This window comes from Papaver somniferum, chromosome 8 (assembly GCF_003573695.1).
Source record: "Papaver somniferum cultivar HN1 chromosome 8, ASM357369v1, whole genome shotgun sequence".
NCBI lineage: Eukaryota > Viridiplantae > Streptophyta > Magnoliopsida > Ranunculales > Papaveraceae > Papaver > Papaver somniferum.
This window is the reverse complement of record NC_039365.1, coordinates 107,558,296-107,575,370: the sequence shown is the minus strand read 5'-3', so window position 1 is coordinate 107,575,370 and position 17,075 is coordinate 107,558,296. Positions and strand designations below refer to the sequence as shown.

The window sequence follows — 17,075 nt, the reverse complement described above, 5'->3', positions numbered from 1 at the left end:
CCATGTTTCTCTTTGTTGTTTTGTCTTGTTTTTTTTTGTGAGAAGGGTGTGCGTACTCCATCCCTCTTCTATGAGGTGGTTACCACTGATAAAAGAGGGTTAACGCCCTAGTAAAACGCGCATGCTCTCCCCCTCTTTTTATTTATTTACTGAGGGTGTTGGGTGAGGCGGTCGTTAGTGAAACGCGCCTACTCCCCACTCTTTTTGTTGAAAGGTTGTTGGGTGGGTAGGCGTTGGTGAAACGCACCTACTCCCCCTTATTTTGTTGAAAGGGTGTTGGGTAGGGCGGGTGTTGGTGAAACGCGCCTACCCTCCCCCCCCCCCCCCCCCCACACCTCTTTTTATTGAAAGGGTGTTGGGTGGAGCGGGTGTTAGTGAAACGCGCCTACTCCCCCCTCTTTTTGTCGAAATGGGGTTGGGTGGGGTCGGCGTTAGTGAAACGCGCCCACTCTCTCCTTTTATTGAAAGTGTGTTAGGTGGGATGGGCGTTGGTGAAACGCGCCTACTCCCCCCTCTTTTTGTTGAAAGGGTGTTGGGTGGGGTGGGCATTAGTGAAACGCGCCTACTCCCCTCTCTTTTTGTTGAAAGAGGGTTGGGTTAGGTTGGGTGGGGTGGGCGTTAGTGAAACGCGCCTACCCCCTACCCCTCCCTCTTTTTATCGAAAGGGTGTTGGGTGGGATGGGCGTTGGTGAAACGCGCCTACTCCCCCCTCTTTTTGTTGAAAGGGTGTTAGGTGGGGTGGGCGTTAGTGAAACGCGCCTGCTCCCCCTCTTTTGGCATTAGTCGATCGAGAGACTTTGGATGTCCTGGGACCTCTGTGAATGTCAATCAATCGGGCACCTTTGGATGTTCCAATATCTTTTGTGAATTTGTCGGTCAATCAGGCGCCTGTGGCTGCCTGAGACCTTTTGTAAATTTCATTCGATCAGGCGCCTTTGGCTGCCTGAGACTTTTCGTGAATTTGTCAGTCAATCAGGCGCCTTTGGTTTCCTGGGACCTTTTGTGAATTTTTCAGTCAATCAGGCGCCTTTGGCTACCTGAGACATTTTATGAATTTGTCAGTCAATCAGGCGCCTTTGGCTGCCTGAGACCTTTTGTGAATTTGTCAGTCGATCGGGCGCCTTTGGCTGCCTGAGACCTTTTCTGAATTTATCAGTCGATCAGGCGCCTTTGGATACCTGAGACCTTTTGTGAATTTTTCAGTCGATCGGGCGCCTTTGGCTACCTGAGACCTTTTGTGAATTTTTCAGTCAATCAGGCGCCTTTGGCTGCCATGAGACCTTTTGCGGATACACCGTTTTCACAAGCTTACTTTTATTTCTCTAGACGGATGTTTACATGGTGTGACTTATGCGTAGAATTTTTTCAACCACTTGTCATTGATAGGCGTTTTGACTTTGGTTCCGTTCATACGTCTGAGCTTATAATACCCGCTTTCTTCCACTTTCCTTATCATGAACGGGCCTTCCCAGTTCGAAGCGAACTTCCCGGCGCTGGCGTTTCTTTATACATGCGGGGCGATTTTTAAAACAAGCTCATCCACCTTGAATATTCTTTCCTTTTGCGCTCTGGTTGTAGTAATTAGCTGCGCGCTTTCTGTAAGCTTCTGCAAATCTCTCTGCTCGCGTTCTCTTTTCCTCTAATGTGTCTAAGTGAGCGAAGCGGCTTATTTCGTCGGGTGTAGTGTGGCTAGACATTGTTATTCTTGCTGGCGGGATCGCTATCTCTGTAGGTAGTATTGCCTCTTGCCCATAAACTAGTGAATAAAGTGATGCTTCTGTGGAGCTGCGTTTTGAAATCATGTATGCCCAGAGTGCCAATGGCAGCTGCTCGTACCATTCTCTGTGATGATCATGCACTATTCTGCTAAGGATGCGGATGAGCTTTTTGTTTGTTGCTTCCGCCTGCCCATTCCCTTTGGGTTAATAAGGGGTTGAAGTGTGAAGCCTTGTGTTGTATTGGCGGAGCAAGTCGATCATGTCTTTATTCACGAACGACTTAGCGTTGTCTGCTCTGATTATCATGGGTGCGCCAAACCTTCAAATGATGTGCTCCTTGATGAACGCAGCTATTGTGAATCCTGAGTAATCTTTGAGGGGTATTGCTTCAACCCACTTGGACGCATACTTTGTTGCTGTTATTATGTATTTATGACGCTTTGAGGACATTGGGTTGATCGGTCCTATGAGATCAAGTCCCTAACTATGGAACGACCAGGGCGTTACTATGCTATGTAGCAGGGCACGAGGTGCTTGGATTAGATTTCTGTGTTTCTGGAAATGTAAGAATTTTCGGACGTGCTCCGCGGTATCACTCTCCATGGTTGGATAGTAGAAGCCTCCTTCGTATAGCTATAGGAACAGTTTCTGCATTCCTTGATGTTCTGCATCATGGGACCGGGTCACGATTTCTACCGCTTCCTGGTTTAACAGACACCGTAACGCAGCGTTACCATAGCTTCTGCGATAAAGAACACCCTCATGTATGAAGAAACGCGTCGCTTTCCTTTGGATTTTGAGGGTCTCCTGTCTTTCGCTCGGTAACTTCCCGTGTTGAATAGAATCGAAGTAGGGTTGCCTCCAATCTACTTCTTTGATGGTGCAGACTTCCGCGGGTTGCGGTGGTGCTTGGAAATCGGAGCAGCTGTCTTGGAGTGCTGATGCTTGAGTTGACATACTTGGCCAGTACACTCCCCTCCTCTGAAGTTTCCTGTAGAGGTGAACGGCGCAGGTTTGTACACATGTTCCCGCGTGCAGTTCCTGGAGCAACTTCTCAGCTTCTCTTTTATTTACACACCTCGCAAGAGATCCTCCGACCGCCCTGTAATACAAGGCTCCTTGGATCATAGTGAATTGCTTCAGAGCTTGGGTGGGTATTACTCGTCCTTCGTCCATACGAGTCAGGTCTTCAATGTACACTCGTCTCCAGTCGTATGGTTCTTCGGAGGACATGTCTTCTTTCCAAGTGTTAGGTAACTCTTTTCTCTTTATTGTGACGGTACCCTCTTCCTCGCCATTCAATTGCACTTTGCTTTCCAGGGTTTCCAGAGCATCTGCGTGCTTGTTTCCAACCCCGCTTGTATGATCCAGGGTCGAACCCGTTTGGTTCATCAATCTTTGGGCCTCTTCCCGATAGGGGGCTAAATGCGGCTCTTTGACATGAAACTCGCCGTTCACGAGTCTTGAATCACCTTTGACTTCCACGCTTCCCATATTGAGATCATTTGCCATTCGGAGTCCCAAAATCAATGCTCCATATTCCGCGACATTTTTACTGCATGGAAAGTCCAATTTAAACGAATACGAGAGAAGTTCTCCTTGTGGCGATTCGAATACCACCCCGGATCCTCCGACAGTACCATATGATGACCCATCAAAGAACATTGTCCAAGGCTTATCAACATCTGTGGTTGACACTTCTCCAGGTATGTATTCGTGTACCTCATTGTCGTGCGCCTTCTCTCGAGAACATTGCCATGAGATCGGCCATTGCTTGTCCTCTCACCGCGTTCGGGCTATGGTATTTGAGCTCGAATTCTGATAGTTGTAGCAGCCATCAGGCGGTCCTTCCTGTTAAGACAGGTTTCGAGGCTAGGTAGGCTATGGGGTTCGCCACCTCCACCGCCACCGCGATAGTCTCGTGTGTCAAGATATGGGGCCTCAACTTCTGCGTCACATACATGAAAGCTAGATACGCCTGTTCTACGCATCTCGCAGAACTCATCTAACGTAATATATAGGCGACAGCTCGTCTCCTCCCATGTCTTGTGCAAGGACCACGCCTATTGCGGAATCAGTGAAAGCCGTGTAGAGATAGAGGGGGACTCCTCGTATCGGCGGACTGAGGATTTTAGGGCTGACGAGGCATTCTTTTAACTTTTCGAATGCGGTGCATTGTATTTATCCCCACACAAAGGGTGTGCCTTTCTTTAGGAGGGGAAGGAACGCATTCATTAGCTACGCCAAGCCAGGAATGAAACGTCGTAAATATGATATCCGCCCTATGAAAGCTTGCAGCTCTTTGGTGCTGGATGGCGATGCCATCGTTGTGATCGCCTCTACTTTGCTTGGATCCACTTGAATTCCTTTGTTAGTTACTATGAAGCCTAGGAACTTCCCGGATGTCACTCTGAAGGCGCACTTGAGTGGATTCATCTTGAGTTTGAATTTTCTGCACCTTTCGAAAGTTGTTTTCAAGTAAGAGATATGGTCCTCGGCTTCTTGTGTATTGAACACGATGTCGTCGACGTATACTTCCACCGTTTGGTGCAGCAAATCATGGAATATGGACGTCATGGCGCGTTGGTACGTGGCGCCAGCATTCTTTAAGCAAAATAGCATTACCACATAATAGAAGTTGCCATAAGGAGTTTGGAAGGCGGTCTTCTTGGCGTCTGAGGGATCCATATTCACTTGATTGTGTGTGCTGAAGCCGTCCATAAAAGAATACCTCCCTTTTCTCCCTGTCACGTCCAGCGTCATGTCGATGTTTGGTAGCGGGAAATCGTCCTTTGGGAAAGCCCGATTCAGGTCTCTGTAATCCACACAGCACCTGACTTTCCCAATTTTCTTGGTTACTGGCACAATGTTTGCTAGCCAGGTAGGGTGCTGGATAGGCTTGATGAACTTGGCTTTAAGTAATCGCTCCACTTCTTCTTTTATTGCAAGGGGAGTGGCTCTGGGGAATTCCCTGCTCCTTTGTTTCACAGGTTTGAATTCAGGTGATACTCCGAGGTTGTGTACCATAAGGTCGCATTCCAGACCAGGCATCTCTTCATAATCGTAGGCGAATACGTCCTTGTAAACAATGAGAAATGAATCTAAACCCTAAACAATGCACTGCACGGGAATACTCTTAGATTCGAGGAGATCAATCTGTAAGGCTCTGTCCTAAACCAAGAAATGGTCGTTCCAGATTCAATTCGGTCACAAGGTGAAGGAGAAATATTGATCTTAGGGAGGGAAGCGAAGAAGGTGTTTGAGATTATGAAGGTGTGGGCTGTTTATGACTTGTACCAGAATGTCGAACTGGCTTGCATAATGTAAGCTATCAGTTCTGGGTGTTTTTCTGGATATTGCCTTGACAACACTTGTGTTGTTCGTGTTGAAATAGGTTGAAATCCTATTTATACAAGTCATTGAGCGCACGCCCTGATCTCGTAGGAAGTGGAGGTGATTAAGCAGTGGAGAAGTGGGGTTGTGTGAAGAGTGGTGATCACCACGTTTCCATTATGAAGGATAAATGATCACACTTTCACCTACTACTACCATTGTTGCTAACCGTCTGTCTTTCCTGACACATTTTCGTAATGGACGAGTTGCACGTCGCACGCTGTAAACCGCCAGACTAATACCCCAGTAAGCATCCCCCAGTTTGTTACATGTTTGATGTCTCGAATAAGTGGGTCAAGTCGTGGGACCCGCCGCGGAGAATAGCATGTGATATTAGGTGAAATAACTAAGTTGTTTATGAGGCCAATATAAAATATTGTATGTATTCGATGCATGTGAAGCATCACATTTAAGCATCTCAAACTAATTGATGTGTATGAAGCATCATTGTTTTAGATCCTGATTGAATAAGTCGTTGATATGCGTCTTAAAGGAGGCAGCATGATCGACCACCTTTGGGTGATCGTTTTAGGACCCTACGGTCAAGTTATCACTTGGTCGATCGCCTCATGTGGAAGAGGGATGACCGGTCTTCACAATGTTTCTTTGTTTCGAAAAACAAATCCATACCATCCAACTAGGTTATCAAAGTTGGGTGGACGAGATGATTTGCGGCAGTTGCATACTGCCATTGACGCAACTTTAGGGTTTAGGGAGCTGTGTGGCCCACCCCTCTTTAGGCATGCGTTTCGAGGCATTGAGTCCTAGTTTGCGTAAGCCGGTTAATCACGTGTAAAGGTGGGTCCACAGTGATCACGTTAACACCTTCGGGACCACTTGAATCTAGATCTATGCCGCTCGTTTAGGGTGGCGAAGATGGATGGTTGTGATCAATCTGCGACAGTTATGTACTGTCGTGACCTAAATTAGGGTTTTTGAACAAAACGTGTCTGCTGAAGTTTGTGCAAGCGGTCTAGCACCCTATAGGCTCTCTATAGGAAAGTCGATCATCCAAGGGGAAAGTGGGGCCACCAATGATCATGCTGATACTTCTTTAATCGTTCGTAGGAAGATATAAGCCGTCCAACTAGGCTGGCGAAGTTGGGCGGATATGATGGCTTTTGAGACTATTTTTTACGGTCTTAGCTCGTTCGAGCTTTGTCTTTACGCAGCGCAAACTCCCACGTTTGGGTCGGCGTTTGAAGCGCTTGTGCATGGGTAACATGGGACTCGATCAACTAGAGAACTAGTGGGACCGCGGTGATTGCTACGGCGCCTTTTTGATCGCCCAAAGCTCAATCTAAAACGTCCAACTTGGATGGACAAGTTGGACGGACATGATGACTTTGAGACCATCATGGTCGGTCTAGCTCGTTTGAGCTTCTAAATAGCACGAACACCCATGTTTGGGTCGGCGTTTGAAGTGCTTGTGAATGAGAAAAAGACTACTCGATCGACTAGGGCACTAGTGGTCCCGTCGGTGGTCGCTGTAGTGATTTCCTAGTTCTGCTAGGAGTAGTCTAAGTTTGTTAAATCACACGGCTAAATCGTGTGGCCATGATTATTTTTTGAGACTGATGTGAACAATCCATATTTTCCTTAAGGAATTTAAACGCGTTCGATCGCCCAACTTTTAATTAAAAGGTGTGCGAACGCGCTGATCTCTTTGTCAGAGGGTGTTGTATCCAATGTGAGTGTTTTCATGCATGTCTCAATACTGACACTTCGGGAGATTCATGTTACTCTATTGTGAGGGAACATTTAATCGTCATGTCATGCCAATATTGAGAGTTCGCTGGGGAACATAGCATAGGAAAACACTAGGCAGGCCATGCATTAGTGAATAATACTGGTGCAAGATAAAATTTATAGAATATTTGGGATTGTTGCTACATGCACCATTATGAGTAAATTTTATACACATAAATATATTGAATTTCTCAATATATATATGAGCGAAGAGGCTTAGGCACTCAACACTTTTAAATGGCTCCATTTCATTAGTGAATAATGCAATTAGGAGCTTAAATACTCGTTAGGCTCTATACTAGTAAACAATTCATCTAGGAGCTTGAGTTTCAATACAATATGAAGAGCACCATAGGCACTCATCAGATTTTGATATATTCTTCAAATTCCTTGCGGAATATGGACATATCAAGGTCTATTACTTCCGATGTCGAGTCAGGTAGATAGACTTTAACAATTTTCTCCCTAAACTAAAAACCACCATCAACAACACCGTTTTAGCGAACTGGCCGGCTACACTGTCTGTGTTTGGGAATGATGGGTTTTCCGCCTCGACTTCACACGCTTCTTCCTCCTCGTCATCCCACGGCTGCCAAACACCCCCGCTTGGGTCATGGGAGAGCATGATGATTTGGTATTGGGTCATTTTGCTTCTCTCCAGATTGTTCATCTCAATCTCGCCTGTATCCAACTTTTTCTGGAACATCCTCCGAAGGTTGAAGCAATCAATCGTGGAATGTTATACCCTGCGGTGGTAGTGACAATACCTGGCATCGTTTGTGTCAATAGCGCTGGGGTCTGTCTTTGTTGGCGGCAGTTGGATTTATCTATTTGCTATACATTGTTCCATAAACCCACAATTTGTTCCTTGCTGCAGGGCAAGGGTGATGGAAGCGTCTGTGTTCCCCAACCATCTCGGTTGTTATTTGCGCGGGTATTTCTGGGCGCGGTTGATGCGGTGTTCACCGAGTTTCGCCGGATATAGTCTGAGTTCGGCTCCTCAATGCAGTCAGCGATCCTTACAGCCGCTTCTTCTAACTCCACAAAAGTGGGGAAGCGGAAGTTGACCAGTCTTTTCTTAAAGGATGGGGTCATCCCTCGTACGCAAATTTCCACTAGCGCTTCTTCCCTGACGTACTCATGGCAATCAAGGGTGAGCAGGCGAAACCTAACGATGTATTTCCTTATCTCCTCTCCTGAGCGTTGATTGCACTTACTCAGGTCTATTGTTGCGACTTTCCTCTTTGCTGAGTAGAATTTTCTGAGGAAGAGCGTGGACATGGTTGACCACGAGCTGATGCTTCCTGACGTTAGGTTGTCATACCAAGTGAATGTTGTATCAGTTAGCGACTTTGGGAACTCTTTTAAGCATAGTTTCCCATCAGTTGCGCGATCATTCATAGCGGATAAGAACCTGATGAGATGCTCTCTTGCCGTTGCCTTGACCATTATAAATCTTGAATTTGGGTGAAATGTAGTCCTCCGGGTATTGATATTCTATTATTTCAGAGGAATAGGACTCGCCATGAAGTTGTAATTGTCTTGCTTAACAACTCTATAATTTGTTTCTAAGTATCTTGCCATCGCCTCCTGCGTCGTAGATACGTGCTCTTCTTTTTCCTCTGCGTTCTCCATTATTTCTTTGGCACTCTTTTCGGCATTGGCTGCCTTCATGAGTCTTCTTAGTTCTTGTTCCCTGCGTATATGGCCTTCTAGTTCCTTCTGTAGCTCCTTCAGGGAAGGCTGGGTGGGTGGCGCTTCCTCAGTTCTCTGTTGTTCATCTTCTTCACGCGTGGTGCCTGGTTTTCTCACTTGTGTGATCGGGTCCGTCACTATCCCCACCCTCTCGCCTTCTTGATTGAGTGGGGGAACGTTTGGGCTCTCTGTCGCGCCTGAGTTAGCGCCTTTTGTGTGTGTCATGATGAACTAGGCATGAGCCTCTGGGTGTGGTCTTCAAATGTTAATACCCGATTTCTCGTTAGGTTCTACCCGTCCTAGCTAACCAAATGACCTCACATTTTATAATAATAGTAAGAGAGAAAGTTGTCTTTCCATTGTACCTTGTCCTTATTTATATAGACTTTCCAAAAGCCCCTTCCTTTTATGACATCATGTCATGTGTCCTAAACTTCTTTAATTACTACTAATGTCATTCCTTCTCTAATGCAACCTCCTTCTTTCCTATTAATTCCTCCCTTGTCCTTTCCATCTAATAGACACTTTCTTGGTGGACTTGGGCTTTAGTCCCTAAGTACCCATGTCTCATGTTGGACTTGCCTCCTCATTGAGGGCACACTAGCCCGACTAAAGGGGTGATATTTTTCATGTATCAACATCTGACTCCAATTTTTTTGTTCGTGGCCTCATATTTATAAATGGTATTTATTGACGATGAAACTTTTGGAATTGTCGAATAACTGAGAATGATGAAGTTATGGAAGAAGAAAAGTGGAGAAGAAAAGTCGGCATATTAATGAAGTGGATACCAAATGTTTTTAGTTTTTTTTTTAATTAGGGAAGGGGCAGTATGGATATTTCATCATTAAAAAAATACTAGGAATTACTGGTTAATCATGTATAGGAGAACCGGTTACTGTGTAGTCCAGCACCAAAAAAACAATTATTCGCTGGTCCAAAAACATGTTTTTGGACCAGATTTTTTATTCTCTGGTCCAGCACACGTGCGACTGAAACGAAACCGTAACTTGCATATACCAAACGTACCCTTCTGCAACTGTATATAACGAGGAAATCAAATTCCAGCTCTGTTTCTTTCTTTCTTTTTTCTTCATCTCAGATCCAGTCTCTCGCTTCTCTGCTGCTGCGTTTTTGTGTCTCCCGCTCTCTGCTGCTGGTAGTGTCTTTCAATTAGGTTCATCTCATATTCGAATTAGGTTTATCTTAGATTCGGACAAGGTCTTTACTATAATCATCTTTCTCTGCTACTGCTCTGTTAGTTTCTTATAATCATGATGAATAATTAGGTTTATTCTGATCCGATTTCTATCAGGAATAATGTCAATGATGTACATTGTTAAATTTCTTTATCATTTCAGTTTACGATGATTTACATTGTTTAATTCAGTTTACGCTCGATTTTTAAGTAATTTTTTTGTGATTTTTGTGTCTTTAGATTGGGTTTATCTCTGATTCGAATTAGGTTCAGATTCGAACAAGGTATTTATTATAATCATCTTTCTCTGATGCTGCTCTGTTAGTTTCTTGCAATCTGATTTTTGTATATTTTGAGATATGTTTGTTCATTAGACAGATCATGTAGTAATTTTGTTTTTGTTTTGATATAGCTCCAGTTCATTAGCATGCTTTATTTTTATATGATCATGTGTCTCAAAATATATGGAACATATTCATTCATAGACACAGTACATATTGATATGTATTACAATATTTGTTATTTATCCTACATTACATACCAATACGTACTGCATATAACATGCTCTTTTTCATCCTGCAGGACATGTCAATACATATCAAAATATATAGCGCATATCCATTCAGAGACTCAGTACATGTCAATACGTACTGCATAGAACATGTCAATACATATTGAAATGATATAACACATACCCATTCAGAGACTCTTTTTTATACTGTTGTACATGTCAATACGTATCTAAATGTATAGGACGTATACATTCACAGACTCAGTACATATCATTTCGTATCATATCAATATGTACATTACCAGTAGTTATTTGGGGAGGTTTGTTAATTTTTGGATCATTTTTTATAGGGTCAACATGTTTGACGTTGCTCACGATTCAGATATTGCTTGCTGCTCTCATGTATACCACAAGCAATACAACTTTGGATATTTGGTTACATCGTCTTCGACTGTAGAGGATTTGAAGTTTTCCATCTGTAATACGTAGAGCTGGTTGACTCCATCGACTATTGTCGTTAACTATGTATAGAATGAAGTGATAGTTCCTATTATTGCCAATGTATCGCTCCAAAGTCTTGCTGCATTACATTTTTCAAAGAAATCGGATTTCTTTGATTTAAAGGTGGATGTTATTTCAGCTGGCGGATCTAGTTCTTCTAGGTGTATGGATGATGAGCAATGCATACTTATTTGTGAGTGCAAAAAACAGTTATTTGAAAGATGGTAAAGAGGTTCCAAATGTGCTTTTTTTAGATGGTTGGGAGGACATCTTTGAGGATACAAAACAACTATTCTATGGTGGTGTTGATGTTGTACGTATAGCTTGCCAAAAATACTGCGTGAGAACTGGATATAAGGTAAATAAGTTGAAGAATGACCTTGAGAGATTCACCGCCATATGCAGCGAGAAAGGTTGTTCATGGAGGCTTCATGCAACTGCTATTGGTAGTTCTACTAATGTTTTTAAGATAAAGGAATATGTGGGGATGCACATCTGTGGTGGTGGTTATATGTTGAAGGATCCAACTGTTTCGAGAAAGCTTAAGAACAATTTAATTCATGAGCGTGTCAGGCACAACCTCTCATAAAGCCAGCAAAGATTGTAGATTATGTTAAAGTTGGGGGTGGGATCAACATCAAGTATCACCACGCATATCATGCACTTGAGTTTTCACATCAATAGAATTTTGGAGATGATGTCAAGTCGTACACTGATCTTGCGTGGTGGGTGAATGCAGTTAGGGAAACAAACCCCACGTCATATACAATGATGCAACAAAGAGATTCAATTGACTTTTTATTTGCTTTGGAGCTTGTAAAGCGGGCAATAGATTGTGTCGTCCGATGATATTATGTGATTGTACATTTCTTGCTGGGACTTTTAGATGAGCTCTCATGGCGGCAACATGTCTTAATGGCAATCAAGGTAACTGGGTTTGTTTTTTCATATTTTTTTTTTCATATGGCGACAACATGTCTTAACGGAAACATGTCTTAACATGTACTGTCTATTTCTGTAACAATACAGGGACATATAACTAGTATTGTCTATGCTTAAAAAAAACAAAAACAAAAAAAGTAGAATAGAACAAGGATTGCATGTTGATATGTAGTGTCTGGTAGTTAGACTCATTTACTACAATACTGACAATGAGTATACTACTGCATATTGACTTTACCGAGTATGAGGTAAACCATACTGCATGTCAATATGTAGTGTCAGCTTTTTCACATACTCAAGCAGTTGGTTATTATTTTCCTTTTAGCAGAAAAAAGACTATAGTTGGTTATGCAGTGTCAACATGTTGATATGTACTGGTCGTTTTCCTTTTAGCAGTTTCTTAACATAACAGATAATTCCTTTTTCAGGTTTTTATCCTCTCGCATATGCATTAGTTTCTGCAGAAAATAATGACAATTGGAAATGGTTTTTCAAGAATCTGAAGGAAGTTGTGGATGATCACCCTATCACTTTTATGACTGACTGAGGTGAAGGGTTGGTTAAATATATTCCCAAAGTGTTCCCTAATTCTTATCATAGCTATTTCTACTTCCACTTGGGCCAAATTTTACTTATCGCAAAGTCTGAAAAAAAGTATAAAGAAGTGACTGATTCTTTCCAAAAGGCGACATATGCGCTTTCTCCTGCAAGATACGAGGAAGCTCTTCAATAAATGCTTAACTTGGGAAGGCCTTGGGTTGCTGACTATTGCGACAACATTCCAAGGGAAAATTGGTCCAGCGCGTTCTTCAAGGGTTGTACGTATGGTCAGACTTCTTCAAGCGTTTCTGAATCGTTTAATAATTGGATTAACCGCGAGAAGAAGTCAACTGCGTGTGCGTTCCTTGACAAGATCATGTTTGTATCATTTTCCTTTGTCACAGTACAAGCTTATGTGTAGTGTTAAGATTTTATTAGGTTCTTTGTAACAATACAAGCATGTATGTTCTGTTTTAAGCATGCTCCGCTAATCTACGTATAATGTTGTATAATAGACTTGTTGTTTCCTTGTCGTGTAGGCTACGTATAATGGAGTTGACGTCAGAACTTCGCGAAGAGAGTGTCTTGATGAATCCAGAACTGTGAACCCATGTGTATCAATCCTTGCTTGAACTACACATTCAAATTGGTCGTCCCTGAAAAGTTAGCCAGTCACATGATAACCTATTTGAAGTGCATTCTCCAAAATTAGCATTTACCCCTAATCTCTATCATCTGAATTTTAGTTATTTTTATTTATTTTTAATTAGCATGCTCTGTGATGTGATATCCACCAAACTAGTATCTTAGGTGTACTGCTGATAACATATAAATATATAATGTGTAGATATTCGGTAGATAATATGGTGTGTTTTGTGTGTGCAGGTCTTATATGGTAGATCTAGAGAGAAAAAGTTGTACTTGCCAACGATGGCGCGTATATGGTTTTCTATGCTCGCACGCTACTGCAGCTATTGCTAGATCTGGAGGAAGGATGCTTGATTACGTCGACGATTACTTCAAAGTTACATGTTATCTTGAGTTATATTTAATAGCTATTAGACATGTTCCTAACCACGACAGGTATGTGTCTTTAAACAGTACATTTTGATATTGTTTTTAAGGAAAAATATACTACGTACATAATATTGTGTAGTTACGATTTTTTATTTTTCTCACACGCTTGATGAGTATTACGTAAACGCTACCGTTCTTCCACCGGTTGTAACTAGGGCTCCACCAGGCAGGAAAAAGGGAAAGCGTATTAAAAGTACATAGGAGAATAGTAGAAAATCTGTTAAGTGTTCAAACTGTAATTTGAAAACTCATCACAGCAAGGCAACATGCACTCTTATTCGTCAGTATGAAAATGCAGTATACCGATAACGTTGTCATTCTTTCCACCAGCTATTATTTGAAAATATCACCACGACAAGTCTACCTTTGCAATGTTTTGATTCGTCAGTACCAACTGAATTTGGTTAAGAACAGTTTCTTTAGAGTACATACATTATAAGTGTATGAATATACTGTTTTTGTTGTTTCTGAGAACTTCTTTGGTTTTACAATATGTAGTGATATTGATATTTCCAATAATGAAATATGTCGTTAAGTGTCATTTACCATCGTTATTAGTAATTTTTATATAGTAGTGTAAATATGTAAAATCATTTATGTAGTGTAAGTATCTATCACTACATGTAGTAGTAGAATACTGATATTACATGTCAGTATTGTAGCATAAGCATCTTCCACTACATATTAATATGTAGTAGTATACTGACAGTCGGTATTGTAGCGTAAGCATCTTCCACTACATCTTCATATGTAGTAGTATACTGACATGTAATATCAATAGTAGTATACTCATTGTCAGTGAATAATCTAACTACCAGACACTACATATGTACATGTACTGATTTTACGGGGGTCGAAATACCAAAAAAATGCAACAGAAATACCAACATAATGCAAATTAAGAATTACTTATAAGTTAGCCAACTATTTTTGAACATTCTAAAGATATGTTCTGTCAATATAAAAGCTAGTTATAATGGAAACTATCGAAATAAAGCTAGTTACATATTGAAATACTTATCAATATGTTCTATCAGACTAATTTTTGCATTTAGGACTCTTTTCTTTCAGTTTCCAACTGGTTTCTGGTGGAGATGCTGACAACAATTTGCATGCTAAATCGACCCTTTTGTTCCAAATCTTCAAATGCACTTGCTTGTCATCTCCCAAAGTTACCCCCTCATATTTGCTTTTCGACTTCATCTTCATAAAATGCATCACATATAGTAGGCAGTCTGGTGATTTTCCTTGTTGAGGTGCTTCACACTCATTGACTGTTACATCCTTCAATGTTTCTTTTTCGTTCTGCTCCAGGTATATGTTGATAGGTTTGAACAAGATATCTGCCATTTCTTTGGCGTTTGGATAATATATTGTCCTCCAATTTTTTGCAGAAGAATTGTAGTGGTTGAATACCATTTTTTTGCAGTCATACTCAAGTAGCGTCCAATGAAGGTTGGAACGGCACATTGGTACAAGAATCTTCTGGATACTTTTATCCCTCCCCAAGATTGGTTTGAAAACATAATTTTCTGCTCCTCCTTCAAGTTTATCCAGGTACTCGACATTGAACTGAAAAAATGGAAGTACTTGAAGAGTCATATTTAATCGTGTTTATGCAATATGTTAATAAACAGATATCCACCACCACTTATTGATATGTTCTGAATAAACATATGCAGTGTAAGATAAAACAAAACAAGATTGCAAGTACCTATTCCTACATACTTTAACATCAATATGTAGTGTGGTAAATATCAATATGCATTGTAAGATAAACTTACCCAAGTGGACAAATCAAGATGCAAGACAGGTACCTTTTTTGTTTCGTGCTTCGCCTGGTCTTCCTGAAACTTCTTGTTGAACTTGTATTGTCCGTAGTTGATAAAATCTTGCTCTAAAGGCTTATTATGCACCAACTCTTAAATTGTAGCTCCAATGACACAAAGACCACCTTCTCCAATTCTCCAAGCAATTGAGATGGAAATAAACAACGAAAAGAGAATAATCAAAGTAAGAAGCTTAGATATAAATATGCATTCCTGTGTAACAGAACATATTCATATGTGCTAAAGCATAATATATGCCTTACATGTCAAAAGTACATATGTAGTGTTAGATATCATTATGTATTGCACATATCAAAAGTACATATTGATATGTAATAGATATGGATATCAATTATTTGATGTCAATATATATTGCCAACTAAGAACTCACCTATATGGTGCATTATCAAAGTATGTGGAGAGGATAGTTTCTTGTTCATGTTCCAAGTATTTATAGAATAGCGATATTTTCAGTTTGCAGAACGCTTTGAGAATTGTAAGCTTTTTGTTCTTCCTTGGTATCAACATTAGTGATATTGTTTCCGATGCCCCAACTTTCGGCTTCTTGGGTTCTTTATAGGATGCAGAGAACTTCCTTCCACTTTCGTAAATGTCACCTTTATTTTTTACAGGATGAGCACGAGTAACGGGTTTGGTAGGTGTGTGCTGATACTTTGTGGCGCACTTTTTGTACACTGCCACCATTTTTTGTTTCTGACTTGGGGTAACTGGTTCCTGTATTTTTTACCAAACATAACAAATATGTATTGTAAAAACATAACATAACTGCTTACTCAAGAATAAAACTAAGTATTCTAAAACTAAGTATGCACAAATTTATATTCAGTACATATCATTCACCTGTGATGGAACCTTCAAAATATCATCACCTTTCGATCCGCTGGGTTCTTGTTGCTCAGCTGTAATGTCACATTCATCTTTAGATCTGTTGGGTTCTTGTTGCTCAACTGTAACTTCACCTGCATCTTTTAATCCGTTGTTTTCTTGTTTCTCAGTTGTATCTTGTGGAAATTCTACAGGTTGCAAATCTCTTCCATATAAATTTTCAAATTGTTATTGTATGTCAATACCAAAAAGACCAAGGTTTTGATCAGTACCATTATCTGGGAGGAGGTTTACATAATCTTTGGCGTAAACTCCCATTCCGGAGTTTTCCAAATCTAAATAATCTCCGATTGAGATCTTTTCGATCTCTGCCAAATTTAGACTTCCAGTAAGAAAAGTTACATCCATGAGTATAAAGCTAGCCCTCGCCACTCTAATGTTATAGTCATCAGAATTCTGGGACAGAACTTCAACTGAAGCAATTGTTTCCTGTATAGTTTTAATCAACTCTTTTGTTGCTTCCTGCTGAACTTTAAGTAGATCAGGCTGCAAAAAGCAATGGAAACTGTTAACATAAAGATACTTACATATCAATATGTATTGCTATATAACACTACATACCAATATGTAGTGTTAGATACCACTACAAGAAAGTAAGTATCTACCACGACATACTGATATGGTACATATCAGATACCACTACGTATTGATACAATACAAAGTGAACGTTAAATGATACTTAGACTACATACTGATATGCTACTTACTTGTGTGTTTTTTTTCGCTATTTTCCTCTTGTATCTCTTCGACTTTTTGCTCCAAATTAGATCTAGACCGGCTTTTAATCTCAGAAATATGAACCTCAACACCGCGGAACTTCAATATCGGTGGTGTTGTTGACAAACCAACTTCAGAGGTGGCATTAACATTAGTTTGATCTTTCTCCGAATCTGGCTTTTGGACTTCATCCAAATCTTCAGTGGGGTTGGTTCGCGGCGGTGTAGATCTCAAGCGAACATGATCTTCATGGATGGATTCTATCTGCAAATGGAAAGCTTTAGAGTATATTTCATGCA

At 41.1% G+C, this 17,075-nt stretch overlaps 1 protein-coding gene across 1 annotated transcript; it reads right to left on the bottom strand.

Annotated features, from left to right (window-relative positions):
• Nucleotides 1-1,535: 1,535 nt before the first annotated feature.
• On the bottom strand, nt 1,536-3,383 carry LOC113305901. The gene is made up of 2 exons (XM_026554890.1): nt 2,415-3,383; nt 1,536-1,904 (listed from the first exon to the last, which is right to left on the bottom strand). The coding sequence occupies exons 1-2, from the start codon at nt 3,381-3,383 to the stop codon at nt 1,536-1,538; spliced, it is 1,338 nt and encodes a 445-aa protein (XP_026410675.1).
• Nucleotides 3,384-17,075: the final 13,692 nt, after the last annotated feature.